Here is a 15,276-nt window from a genome sequence, read left to right as displayed (position 1 = left end):
ATTAAAACCTTGTGTAGAACTTTGAGACAGGCATGTTTATTAGGAATTTGGATAAGCCTGTCTGTGTTCCAAAATATTTGTTAATGACCTTTGTGGCTGATTTCTCAAAGTGTTCTTTTGGTGTACAAGTCCTGCACTTATCCATAAAATCCACATGGCTTGTTTGAGTTTGAATCGGAATGGATTTAAAGCCCTTTCGAGGTTAAAGAGTTGTATTTGTACACATCTGTTGACTCTAGGCAAACCATTCTTGATAAGCTGTCTATAAATTTTGAGTGTTGTAATGTTGCAGATTTACCAAAAAAAAGTTTAAGATCACTTTTTGAAGAAGAAACTAGTTTGAGAATCTGCAAATGTAGAAGACTGACCTTGTGGTGCATATACATTTGACTAGGCAAATTCAAATCATGGAATGTCTTATCCAAAAGAAGATGAATGCTTGAAATGCAACTAAAGGCTTGTGTAACATTTGAAGTCTCCCTTTACTACATTCAGGGCTGTCTAATTTTTCTTTACAATCTATGCATTAATTTGCATATGCCACCAACTTTTTTCCCTACCTTTTGTATAATTTACTTAAGACTTTTGATTTGGTCTAATTGCTTAAGCTTTTAAAACATAAAATCTATGCTGCTTTTCATTCTGAAATATAAATTTTTATGCTTGCTGTTGATCATTCAACATTAGTCTATATGCCAACTAATTTGATTTCAATTTTTAGATGATAGACATTTGGCTCAGAAATGATTAACTAATTGACCCGTTATTACCTGGTTGTTCCTTCTCCTTCCTTAAATGGGGGAGCAACCTTGGTTTTACTCCATCAGTTAATATGAATTGGGAATTTAAAATGGATTGAAGCATTTTGAGGGGTTTGATATTCCTCTATTTCCGAACATGGGAACAGGAGTTGACCATTCAGGCCCTCAGGCCTGTTCCACCATATTGTGCCGATCTGTGGCCTAACATCATATACCTGTATACCCTGATACCTTTTTCCTAACACCAATTTTTACCTTTTATATTGTTATTAATTTCTCATCCATATAGCAGTCTTCATCTAAATTATCCCCTTATCAGTTTATAAATCTGATCTTCTGTAACCTATTTTTTTTAACTTTGTGATACACTTTTAAAATATTTATTTTGATATTAGCTGTATTAATTTGTCTTGGTTTTCCTAATTGTTATTTTAGAAACACAAAATTGTTACTGTGCAGAAATGAGACCATTCTGCCCATTGTGTTGGCACTAGCTCTCTGATGCTATTGGCTTTGTATTAATCCATACCTTTTTCCTATAAACCTACACTTTGTTTCTATTTAAATAATCACCTAATGCCCTCTTGAATACCTGAACTCAAGTTGCCTCCACATTTTTTAGGTTGTGTATTCCATGTTGTCATCAAGCAAGGCACTGAAGAAGTTTTTGTTTGGTTTCTTATTTGATTCTTTTGCAAAACATTTGAAATCTGTGTCCTCTGGTTTTCAATCCTCAAAAAGGACAACCAACTCCCATTCCTAGACGTGATGGTACAGAGAACACCGAACAGAGAATTCACCACAAAGGTATATAGGAAAGCCACACACACACAGACCAAATCCTGAACTACGAAAGCAACTACCCCAACACACACAAAGAAGTTGCATCAAGACACTGTTCAAAAGGGCCACAACACACTGCAGCACACCTGAAGTGCAAAAAGAGGAAGAAGAACACCTCTACAATGTATTCACCAAAAACGAATACCCCCGCAATTTCATCAACAGATGCCTAAGGGAAAGATAACAGAATGAGGACATGCCACAACCCACAGGACTAGCCACGTTACCATACATCAAAAACATTTCTGAACTGACAGTCAGACTGCTACGACCACTAGGACTCATAACATCACACAAACCACCAGCCACTCTCAGACAACAACTCACCAGGAGAAAGGACCCGATACCCAGCATGAGCAAAACCAATGTAGTGTACAAAATCCCATGCAAGACTGCACAAAACACTACATAGGACAAACAGGAAGACAGCTAACGATCCACATCCATGAACACCAACTAGCCACGAAACGACACGACCAGCTATCCTTAGTAGCCACACATACAGATGACAAGCAACATGAGTTCGACTGGGACAACACTACTATTATAGGATAAGCCAAACAGAGAACAGCCAGGGAATTCCTAGAGGCATGGCACTCATCCACAGATTCTATCAACAAACACCTCGACCTGGACCCAATATACCGGCCACTGCAACGGACAGCTGCAATGGACAACCAGAAGCGGCAGAGACAAACCACTATAAATGCTGGAGGAAACAACACAGAAGCATTTCACAGGAGGCTTCAAGCACTGAGGATGTCACCTAGACAGGGACGAAACGTCAGCAACACAAATTCCCAGCTCGGTGAACAGAACCACAACAACGAGCACCCGAGCTACAAATCTTCTCATTAACTCTCAATCCTCTTATCAGTGGGAACAGTTTCTTCCTACGTACTCTATCCTCATAAGTGAAGTTTCTTAACTCTGTGACTGGTCTTTTTTAAACCTTGTTTCAAACATAATCGAGAGGACTGTATTTCATTCATCACTTTTCATCTTTTGGTTATATAAAAAACCTTAGCCTCTTTGTTTTAAAAAAAAAATCACTGTTGGTCTGATGTTTGCTTTGCTAACTTTTTTTCCCCAGTTATCATGAAGACTGCGCTTTACCTTTTGTTTGATTCTTCAGAAAAAGGAACTGAAATCCTGCATTTATAAGGAGCCTTTTGCTACATAGGACATTCCAAGAGCTTTGTAGGCAATGAAGGACTTTTCTATTTTTGCATTAAATGCATTTCTGTTGTGATTATTTCCTCTTTATTCTACCAGAATAACTGAGCAAAAGTAAGTAGTGTTTCTTAATGTTTAGGTAAACTGCAGATCTTGGGGACAGTTTTGGATGTATTCCTAAAAGAAAACCCAACCATAAACTGATATATCATCTTTAATCCATCTTAATTTATTTTGAGATAATTGAAATCAACCAGTATACTAGCCTGCTATGTGTACGTAGCTTCAACGTGTATATAAATCTATCTCTTTATTTCATTATTATAGTACCTTAACTTCCTAGAACATCTTTAGTACTGTACTTCACTAAAATATTTAGCATAGCAGCGAGGATCATGACAAGCAGAGATGAAGATATTCTAAGCTTGTATACATAAGGAAGATTAGAGAGTGTGGTTTATAGAATCATCATAGAATCACTACAGTGTGAAAGCAGGCGATTTAGGCCCAGCAGGCCCATACTGACCCTCCGAAGAGTAACCCACCCAGACCCATTCCTCTACCCTATTACTCTACATTTCCCATGATTAATGCACCTAACCTACACATCCCTGAACATTATGGGACAACTTAGCATAGCCAGTTCATCTGGCCTGCACGTTTTTTTGACTGTGGGAGGAAACCCATTCAGACACAGGGAGAATGTGCAAACTCCATAAAAACAGTCGCCTGAATCTAACCTGTGTTCGTGACATTGTGAGGCAGCAGTACTGACCACTGAGCCACCATGCTGCCAATAAGTTGCTTTAAGAGTCAGGATTATGGGATGTGTCGACATTACATGTTTATGCAGTTGTATGACTGAGAAATGCCTGTGAGCGCATTATCATAGAATCCTTATAGTGTGGACACAGGCCTTTCGGCCCAATAAGTCCGCACCATCCCTCCAGAGAGTAACCTACCCACCCAGACCCGTTCTTCTACATTTACCCCTCACTAATCTACTAACCTACACATCCATGAACACTATGGAACAATTTTGCATGGCCACGTCAACTAACTTGCACATCTTTGGACTGTGGGAGGATAACGGAGCACCTGGATGAAGCCTGCACAGACATGGGGAGAATGTGCAAACTCCACACAGTCACCCAAGGCTGGAATTGAACCCGGGTTCCTGGTGCTGTGAGGCAGCAGTGCTTACCACTGAGCCACCGTGCCACCCCCAGCAATGACCCATTAAACTAGAGAATTACACTTTGCATTTTTTTTTACAGATGGTTAATTCTTAAAAGTAGTCCTTCGTTTCACGAACGTTTAATTGGGAAACGTGTCTAAATTCTGGGTACCCATTCAGAGATTGCATTTCTACAGACGGATGAGCTACCGATTTTCCACAGGACAAAATGGTAGAGCACAACATTATCAAGGATGAGAAATTTCCACCATTTAGTGGAATTCTGGCATTGATGGTTTGCAAATTTTCCATTTTAAATATATGTTCCAGCCTTCGAAGTTAGTTCACGGTATGGGTTTTGAAATAAGAAGAATCATAATTCTATCAGTCAATGAGAGCAGGAAGTGACCATAAGAGCTGTAATTTGAGGAGCAACAAGTATGGGAGAGAATCAAATTGAAAATAACTGCTCCTCAAATCACCAGTTCTGTCTGTCTGCTGCTGGATCCTCCAGCTTCACAGGTTCCCTTCAACTTGCTATTGCTGTTCCACCAAAGACAGTTTTATGGTGTGGATGATGCTTTTACAGCCTAAGACTTGATGCTTTCCTGAAGCAATATCACTGTAGTTCAGAGATGTATATGTTTGTGTGTGTGTGTGTAATATATATTATATACTTTTGAGGTTTCAACTAATGTCGAATAAATTCTGCTGTGATTACAGCAAATACTTCACCTCTATATACGGAAGATATTTTTCAAGTTTTTTTTTGTAGTAAAATTACAATATATGGTTATAATAGTAAAATTATCTCTCCCTCAACTTTAAAAAAAAATTGAAACCCCAACCTGCTGCATTTGTGTTTGCTGCCACTTTTATGGCATTAAGTTAGCTTTGCATGTTTGCATCCCTCTCAAGATGTGGGACAGTTCATTGATATTTAAATCAGAGGGGGGTCATGTCTTTTTGTGGCTAGCTGGTGTTCATGTATCCTGGTGGCTAACTTTCTTCCTGTTTGTCCTTCGTAGTGTTTGTGGCAGTCCTTGCATGGAATTTTATAGATGACATTGGTTTTGTCCATGGGTTGTACTAGGTCTTTTAAGTTTGTTAATTTTTGTTTGAGTGTGTTGGTGGGTTTGTGTGCTACTAGGATTCCGAGGGGTCTCAGTAGTCTGGCTGTCATTTCTGAAACTTCTTTGATATATGGTAAGGTGGTTAGGATTTCTGACTGTGTTTTGTCTGCTTTTGTCGTAGTTTGTTCTTGAGGAATCTGCGCACTGTGTTTTTTGAGTATCCGTTCTTCTTGAATACGTCGTATAGATGGTTCTCCTCTGTTTTTCAAAGTTCATCTGTGTTGCAGTGTGTAGTGGCTCGTTGGAATAGTGTTCTGATACAGCTTTGTTTGTGTGTGTTGGGATGATTGCTGGTGTAGTTGAGTATTTGGTCAGTGTTTGTCAGTTTTCTGTATACGCAGGTTTGTAATTCTCCCTTGTCCTTCCTTTCTACTGTGACGTCCAGGAATGCGAGTTTTTGTTAGTTTCTTCCTCCTTGGTAAATGCCTGTGAGGGTGTTGTTGATGATGTTAAATGTCTCTTCTATCTTGTTTCGTTTTGTGATGACAAAGGTGTCATCTACGTAGCGAAACCAGATTTTTGGTTTGATGATTGGTAGGGCTGTTTGTTCTAGCCTTTGCATTACTGCTTCTGCTATGAATCCTGATAGCGGAGATTCCATGGGTGTGCCATTGGTTTATTTGTAGACTATGTTGTTGGAAGTGAAGTGGGTGGTGAGGCACAGGTCCGATAGCTTCATGATGTTTTGTTGGTAATGTGATTGATGGTGGTTGGTGCGTGTGTGATGGCGCGCAATTTCCCAGTTGTATTTTCGGAGTCTGTGGTGGGCGTCATTGATTAGTTCTCGGAGCATTCTGCGGCCGTTTTGTTCTGTTAAATTTCTGGCTTGAGGTGTTTTTATCGGCGGTTTATATTGGAGACATTTTGGCAGTACCTGTTTTCTTAAACATTCATGCAGGAAGTACAGTTGTTCGTGGGTGGAATTCTCTCGGATGGCATTCCTTTCCCATCTTCAATGACGCCAACCACAGACTCCGAAAATACAACCGGGAAATTGTGTGCCAAAAACTGTTATTCAAACAAGCAACAAATCAAGAATGGACAGACGTGGTAGAACGAGCCATAAACACCAAACAACGACAAACACAGATAAAGAAAAATCAGGACCTGAAGAAAAAAACTTGACAAACTCTCAAAAAAAGACAAAACCGATAACACAGAGGCATGGATAAAGAACTTATCAGACCAGACCCTATCAGACACAGAAGTGGTACTAGTCAAAGGATTAAATTTCAATTACCGAGACACTGACAAGAAGGATTTCCTAGCGGCATTAGAAACCACATTGAAGGACAACAATCTCACGGAAGAAACGCAACAAACTATTAAACAGACAGTTGCAACTACTCTGAGCCGAAAAAGGGAAGGAAACAAACTGAACACACGAAAAGAAAGCCCTAGAAAAATTCAAAAAAGACAAAAATATTGTTACATTACCTGCAGACAAAGGTCGGCTCATAGTCATCCTGAACAGAAGGGACTACGTAGAGAAAGCCAGTGCACTACTCGCAGACACCAACACCTACCAAAAGATGGCGCTAGACCCGACCCCACAGCTAGGAAACAAAATTACATATCTCCTAAGAAAATTACACAATTCCGGACAATTAAACAAGACGGAATTCCAGAAAATGAAACCTGATGGGACCAATACCCCACGATTCTATGGACTACCAAAAATCCATAAACCAGGAGCCCCACTCAGACCTGTAGTCTCACGACCCGGAACACCAACTTACAGACTGGCCAAAGAACTACACGCAAGACTGAAGTACCTAGTAGAAGAGTCACAGCACTCCGTCCACTCTACCCAGGAATTCCTAAAAATCATCAAATAAACCAAAATAGAGGAAGACGAAGCAATGATCTCATTAGGCGTAACAGCACTGTTCACCTCCATCAACATCGACCTAGCAAAGGAAACACTCGCCACGCTTTTAGAACAGACCATCACACACACACCAACAACCATCAATCACATTACCAACAAAAACATCATGAAGCTAGCGGACCTGTGCCTCACCACCCACTTCACTTTCAACAACATAGTCTACAAACAAACCAATGGCACACCCATGGGATCTCCACTATCAGGATTCGTAGCAGAAGCAGTAATGCAAATGCTCGAACAAACAGCCCTACTAATCATAAGACCATAAGAAATAGGAGTGGAAGTAAGGCCATTCGGCCCATTGAGTTCACTCTGCCATTCAATCATGACTAATGGGCATTTCAACTCCACTTACCCGCATTCTCCCCGTAGCCCTTAAATTCTTGAAGTCACAAGGAATTATCAATGTCTGCCTTGAAGACATTTAGCGTCCTGGCCTCCACTGCACTCTGCAGCAATGAATTCCACAGGCCCACCACTGTCTGGCTGAAGAAATGTCTCCGCATTTCTGTTCTGAATTTACCCCCTCTAATTCTAAGGCTGTGTCCACGGGTCCTAGTCTCCTTGCCTAACGGAAACAATTTCCTAGCATCCACCCTTTCCAAGCCATGTATTATCTTGTAAGTTTCTGTTAGATCTCCCCTTAATCTTCTAAACTCCAATGAATACAATCCCAGGATCCTCAGCCGTTCCTCATATGTTAGATCTACCATTCCAGGGATCATCCATGTGAATCTCCGCTGGACACGCTCCAGTGCCATAATGTCCTTCCTGAAGTGTGGGTACCAAAACTGGACACAGTATTCCAAATGGGGCCTAACCAGAGCTTTATAAAGTCTCAGTAGCACAACAGAGCTTTTATATTCCAACCCTCTTGAGATAAATGACAACATTGCATTTGCTTTCTTAATCACGGACTCAACCTGCATGTTTACCTTTAGAGAATCCTTGACTAGCACTCCCAGATCCCTTTGTACTTTGGCTTTACGAATTTTCTCGCCGTTTAGAAAGTAGTCCATGCTTGTATTCTTTTTTCCAAAGTGCAAGGCCTCCCATTTGCTCACATTGAATTCCATCAGCCATTTCCTGGACCACACTCCCAAACTGTCTAGATCCTTCTGCAGCCTCCCCACTTCCTCAGTACTACCTGCCTGTCCACCTAACTTTGTATCATTGGCAAACTTTGCTAGAATGCCCCCAGTCCCTTCATCCAGATCATTAATATATAATGTGAACAGCTGCGGCCCCAACACTGAACCCACCGCTTGTCACCGGCTGCCATTCTGAAATAGAACCTTTTATCCCAACTCTCTGCCTTCTGTCAGACAGCCAATCCTCAATCCATACCAGTAGCTCACCTCGAACAACATGGGCCCTCACCTTGCTCAGCAGCCTCCCGTGTGGCACCTTATCAAAGGCCTTTTGGAAGTCTTGATAGACCACATCCACTGGGTTTCCCTGGTCTAACCTACTTGTCACCTCTTCAAAGAATTCTAACAGGTTTGTCAGGCATGACTTCCCCTTACTAAATCCATGCTGACTTGTTCTAATCAGACTCTGCTCTTCCAAGAATTCAGAAACCTCATCCTTAATGATGGATTCTAGAATTTTACCAACAACGGAGGTTAGGCTAATTGACCTATAATTCTCCATCATACCAAAAATCTGAGTTCGCTACGTAGATGACACCTTTGTCATCACAAAACAAAACAAGATAGAAGAGACATTTAACATCATCAACAACACCCTCACAGGTATAAAGTTCACCAAGGAGGAAGAAGCTGACAACAACACTCATTCCTGGACGTCACAGTAGAAAGAAAGGACAAGGGAGAATTACAAACCTGCGTATACAGAAAACTGACAAACACTGACCAAATACTCAACTACACCAGCAATCATCCCAATACACAAAGCTGTATCAGAACTCTATTCCAACGAGCCACCACACACTACAGCGCAGACAAACTTCGAAAAACAGAGGAGAACCACCTATACGACGTATTCAAGAAGAACGGATACTCAAAAAACACAGTGCGCAGATTCCTCAAGAACAAAGCACGACAAGCAGACCAAACACAGTCAGAAATCCTAACCACCTTACCATATATTAAAGAAGTTTCAGAAATGACAGCCAGACTACTGAGACCCCTCGGAATCCTAGTAGCACACAAACGAAAAATAACAGTACAACCCATGGACAAAACCAACTCATCTCTAAAATTCCATGCAAGGACTGCCACAAACACTACATAGGACAAATGTCTGTCCTTGCTGCTGTTTTCAGTTTGGCTGGCTATTTGATGGGAAATGTAATTAAAATAATGTTGAAGATCCTGCACATAAGTTTTTCTGGGATCTTCCAGGATCTTTGGATTTCTCCACCCGGATGTGTTCATTTTTTTTAATAACTTCCAATGCCTTTGTTTCTTTTACCACTTTTAAAAATAGTCATTAAAGGAAAGTGGACCTTGCTAGCTATGTAGCCCTGAAAGAAGGTGGTGATGAGCTGCCTTCTTAAATTACTGTAGTTCATTTGGTGTCGATAGATCCAAAATGATGTTAGGGAAGGAGTGCCAAGATTTTAATGAGCAACAGTGAAGGAACCGTGATGTATTTCCAAGTCACATTGGTGAGGACCTTTTTCAGGTGGTGGTATTTTCATAAGTCTGCTTCTCTTGTCCTTCCAGATGGTGGTCGTCATGGGTTTGATAGTTTCTATATAAACAGCCTTTGTGACTTTCTGCAGTACTTTTCAGAGTTTTCAAGATCCAAGAAGAAGAATATGCTGAATATTGATTTGACATCAGGGTCACCCTGAGATTAGATATCCTATAATAGCCCAATTTACCTGTGTAGGTGAGATTCCAAAGTATTGTATTCTGCTTCAAAGTGCAAGTTTTTATCACAATACTTGATGAATTCCTTAAACAGCTTCCAAAAATTCATGATTCATGTCAGTTAATTGCTGATAGTCTTAAATAGCTTTTGCTAACATTGTGTTTCTTTTTCTCTCGGCAGAATCATAGCAGTCAAGTGTCAAACCTGAGGGAGAGATTGAAGGTTATGGTGAATGCCCTGACGAGCAAACCAGAAAATGTAGGTGATACAAATGCAATCAGTGGTCAAGGTAAGGAAATAGATAAATGATTAAAAATAAAGAGAATAGTATATATTTTCTTAAAGCTCTTCAGTTTTAGGAATATTTGATTAGCATATTTATATTCAATGTTTTTCTTAAAAGGCAGTTTTATTCTTGACCCTTTTTCTATATCTGAGAGTTTCCTTCTCTGTTGGGTCACTGTGGCGCATCTGATGTGGGGAGTATCATGAAAGCACCTGAAGATAAGGTTGTGAACAAGTCTAAGGGCTAACCTGAAATTGCTTGACCCTAGGAATCTATTGAACCATATTAACGTGACTAACTATTATTAATAAAGTTATTTTAAAAGCTGAAGAAAACTTTGAATGCATTTCTATCTCAAAATAGGGAGAAACAGTAATGTATTTTCTTGCCAAAACGGCATTCTAAATATAAAAGGTATTGCAATAGGATTTGTAATCAATCCACTTTTTATTCTTTTAAAAAAAAATCACAAGTGTGTGTGGCTAGTCAAACTTATGCTAAGAAAAGAGACTGTATTATTCACCAATTTATATATCTAATCCTTTCTAATGCTGAATTTGTTTTTTGAAAGTATGTTGTTTAACCTTTGTCATAGAATAATGCTACTTCCTGTCACATGTTTTGGAAAACAATTGATGCATGAGCTTTAAATGTAGATTCCAATGTATAAATATTAACTTGTTTATTATTTAAATAGTGTTTTGAACTTGTGAAAAAATATCAGTCTGTGCTGAAACAGGTAGAAAAGGATCTTTAGAAGGATAAATTTTATCTGTAGAAACGTACAGACAAGGAATGTGTAAAATGGATAGAACAAGTTAAAATACAAGTGAACTGGGATGTTTGGAGTAATACTGTCCTTGACTGAGATTGGAAGAGAGAAAGTGGGGTGAATTTGGGCTTAAATTTCACTTTTCCCTGATTGCTGGTAACTGTTGATTTCTGCCTTAATCGGGATAGTACAAACACAAAATGTTAATATCTATAACCATTCTATCCTGACACTGTACGAGGACTGATTTGCCTGGATGTACACTTACCTCTTTACAGAGACGATTTGAATGTAGCACGCGAGGAGCCACTGTACATAGAAGGAATTAAACATTTTGCTGCAACTTCCCTCACTGACATGGTCTTTGCCCATCACTATTCAAAAGCTTCTAAGTCTCCCTTGTTTACTTAAGAAAGACCAAGGCTTCATAGTGTAACAGCAATTCATACTTTGGATTTTCCAGCTTTCCCTTGGTGTAGGTTGAGAATTGTCAAGGTATTCTCATTAAATATTTTAGAATGAGGGGAGCTGAGGATGGAGCAGGAGGAGACAATGAAGGAGCAGAGGATGCAGCCAGACATGGGGAGAAGAACATAAAAAGGGGAGGGTCATAAAATTGGGGAAAAAAACAGAAGTAATTGCAAGAAAAAATGGAATAGGAATGCAGTGGATGAAGAATTAAGGAAATGGATGAGGGAAGTTAAGGGAGAGTAGTTATGGAAGGGAAGACAGTTGAATTTGGTTTTTGGAGTATGTATAAAATTATTCTAAATTGATCTTAGATTTGTTTCAAAGCAAAAAAAAAATACATGGTTGCTTCAATTGCAAGAATACCAGCAGGTGTCAGTGGTGATGTTCTTTTTTAAAAATCTGTTGCACACTGTTCTTTTTTTAATCTCTGGTACCTCTTATGACGTGTTTCCATTAAAGGGAGCAGTCTACATTCTTAGAGTTGCATAGGATTGAAATGAAGTAATGAAAGTAATCATTTTTGAAATTATGCTACTTTTATAACTTACTACAATTTGTATTAACGTTAAGGCAGCATCCCTTTAGAGCTACTTCTATGAACAGCCCAACCAGATTTGTAAATTCTATTTTTCTCTATCTCCGGATTCTTTTTCTGAATATTAATATAGTGCCATCATCTGGTTAGTAAATAATTTGATAATTGGTATGCCTCTTCCTCCTGTTTTTAGTTGTAGCCTTGATGTATATTTACAGGCTATCTGATAGTAATCAAGGCAATCATTTTGGCTGAAGTTGTAAGATGTTTCATACGGCTCAGTGGTTAGAACTGCCTCACAGTGCCAGGGACCCAGGTTCAATTCTAGCCTTGGGCGACTGTCAGTGTGAAGTTTGCACATTCTCCCTGTGTCTGCATGGGTTTCCTCTGGGTGCTCCAGTTTCCTCCCACAGTCCAAATATGTGTGGGTCAGGTGACTTGGCCATGCTAAATTGCCCATGGTGATAAGTGCATTAGTAGGGGAGTAGGTGAATGGATCTGGGTGGGTTACTCTTCGGAGGGTCGGTGTGGACTTGTTGGGCTGAAGGGCCTGTTTCTGCACTGTAGGGAATCTAATCATACAGGCTTTCGAGCAGCCATGGAGATATTCCTAGGGAAATTAAGGAAGGCGAATGGCACATTTTCTACATTTACATAGTTCAGTTTCAGTTGTTTACATTGATTTCAGTTGTTTTGTACGTTTTTGATACTGGCACGTGTATTAATCGTAGTTGTGGGTATGTTTGTTGAGCTATGAAGTTGATTTGCAGGTGTTTTGTCCCCTGTCTAGGTGACATCTTCAGTGCTTTAGAGCCTTCTGTGAAGTGCTTCTGTACTCCGACTTCTGGAATTTATTTGGTTCCGGTTGCTGACTCAGGTTGTTCACTGTAGTAGCTGGTATATTGGGTCTCGATCTATGTGCTTGTTGATGGAGTCCATGGATGAGTGCCATCCAAACACTATATAGGACAAACAGGCAGACACCTAGCAACCTGCATCCACGAACACCAGCTTGCCATTAAATGCCACGACCAGCTGTCCCTAGCAGCCATACACACAGATGATATGGACCATAAATTTGACTGGGATAACAACCATCAGAGGACAAGCCAAACAGAGGACAGCCAGAGAATTTCTAGAAGCATGGCACTCATCCATGGACTCCATCAACAAGCACATAGACCTAGATTCAATATACTGGCCACTACAGTGAGCAACCGAAAGTAGCAGGAACGGAACCAAATAAATTCCAGAAGACACAACACAACATCACTTTACAGGAGGCTTCAAAGCATTGAAGATGTCAGCTTAGACAGAGGACGAAATGTCTGCAAATCAACTTTCCAGCTCGGTGAACATACCCACAATTGGTAAGCCACCAAAACTGGTTGGGGTGCACCAAAGAATGCTGAGAGAAGTGAAGATAGAAATTGAAGAAGTAGTAGCAACATGCTTTTGAGAAGAATTGTAGCTCAGGTTGTGGTTCTGGATGTAGGTTTGCTCGCTGAGCTGGAAGGTTCATTTTCAGACGTTTCATCACCATACTAGGTAATATCATTGGTGAGCCACCGAATGAAGTACTCGTGGCATGGCCTGCTTTCTCTTTGTGTGTTTAAATTTCCTTGAATTGGTGATGTCATTTCCTGTTTTTCTTGGGGGAGGGCGGATGGTAATGGGATCCAAGTCCACCACATTGACTTGGATCCCATTTACCACCCCCTGAGAAAGAGAACAGGAAATGACGCCACCATAGGGGATGACACTGCTACAGGTGATGACATCATCAACCCAAGGAAACCTAAGCACGTAAATAAAAACCCGCCATGCCACCAGTGCTTCATCCAAAGGCTCGCTGATGATGTTACCTCGTATGGTGAAGAAACATCCTCCTTGGATGGTAGGACTAGAGGATTACAGATGTTTAAACTGTTTTTTAAGGATGAACCCAGTAATTGCTAACCAATCAGTTTAACCTGAATGATAGAAAAGCTTTCAGAAATAGTTAGGACAAAAATAGCTGCTCAGACAAATGTGGATGAATCAAAGAACAACGTTTGATAAATATTAGATAAAGGCAATGTGATAAAGTTTCAGAATTGTTGAGAGTGGTGCTCAGGTGCACTTTTCCATGGAGGTTTAGAGCCTTTGAGTAGTTCTGGAGGTGAGCACTTCAGTGCACATTCAAAACACGGGTAGAAGAAAGAAGAAAAAATTGCTGTTGCCTCGTAATACAAGTCCAGTTCACAGAAAGACAAAGCCATCCAGAAGGCCAGGCAGTATGTGCAGGTTTAGTCGGAACAAAAGGTGCTGTAAGACCATAAGTTATTAAGAAATCGGAACACAAGTACCCCGTTCGATCCCGCTCCATCATTCAATGGGATCATGGCTGATTTCACATTCTTCAATCCACTTTCCTGCCCTTTCCTCAACATTCTTCATTCCCCTCCCTGATCAAAAATCTATGTATCTCAGGCTTAAATATAGACAAGGACTCTGGCCTCCACAGGTCTCTGTGGAAAAGTGTTTCAAAGATACTTAACCCTCTGAGAGAAGAAATTCCCCTTTTATTCTGAGACTATGCCATCTGGACCTAGACATTCCCCTGAAGGGAGACATCCTCCCAACATTTATCATGTCAAACCCTTTAAGAATCCTGTATGTTTCAACAGAATCACCTCTTCTGAATTCCAACCTGTTTAGCCTTGGCTTATAGACAGTTCATACCATCCTAATCAGCATTCTCTGAACTGCCTTGAATGAAGTGATATCTTTCCTTAAATAAGGGAAGAAAACTGCTCTGTGTTCCAGATATTGTCTCACCGGCAGTTAGGACAGTTACAAAATTTCCCTACTCCTTCAAATAAAGGCCAGCATTCCATTAACCTTTGTAATTATCTTGTGCGACTGTTCTTGCTCTGTGTTCTGTGCACAAGAATCCCCGGTTGCCTTGTGCTGAAGCTTTCTGCAGTTTTGTTTTCAGTTCCAAAATGAATAACTTTTCACTTTCCCACATTACACTCCAACTGCCATCTTTTTGTTCACTTAATCAATCAACCCCTCTAAACTATTTGTACCCATCTTGCAACTTGCCTTTCCACCTATTTTTGTCGTCTGCAAATTTAGTTACAGTACATCTGCTTCCTTCTTCCAAGTATTTCATATACATTGGAAAGAGTTGAAGTCCCAACACTGATTCCTATGGACTCCCACTGGTTAAAGGTTGCTAACCTACAAAAGAACCTCGTATGCCCACTTGCTGATTCCTGCCGAACCCCATGGCCTCTTAACTTTACCTTTTGTAAGGTACCTTGTGAAACACCTTTTGGTAGTCCAAACACAACACATCTACTGGTTCTCCCCTTTCAACGCTGGTTGAGACTTCCTTGAAAA

General features: G+C 40.3%; 1 protein-coding gene across 1 annotated transcript in view; it reads left to right on the top strand.

The window, feature by feature from the left end:
* The window catches only part of efcab14 (EF-hand calcium binding domain 14), an 86,870-nt gene that overhangs the window by 43,955 nt on the left and 27,639 nt on the right, over positions 1–15,276 (top strand). The window contains exon 8 of the mRNA XM_060830413.1: positions 10,003–10,111. Coding sequence (XP_060686396.1) covers positions 10,003–10,111 — 109 coding nt within the window. The remainder of the gene's footprint in view (positions 1–10,002; positions 10,112–15,276) is intronic.

This window comes from Hemiscyllium ocellatum, chromosome 9 (genome assembly GCF_020745735.1).
Source record: "Hemiscyllium ocellatum isolate sHemOce1 chromosome 9, sHemOce1.pat.X.cur, whole genome shotgun sequence".
Classification (NCBI taxonomy): Eukaryota; Metazoa; Chordata; class Chondrichthyes; order Orectolobiformes; family Hemiscylliidae; genus Hemiscyllium; species Hemiscyllium ocellatum.
This window is presented reverse-complemented; position numbering and strand designations above follow the sequence as displayed.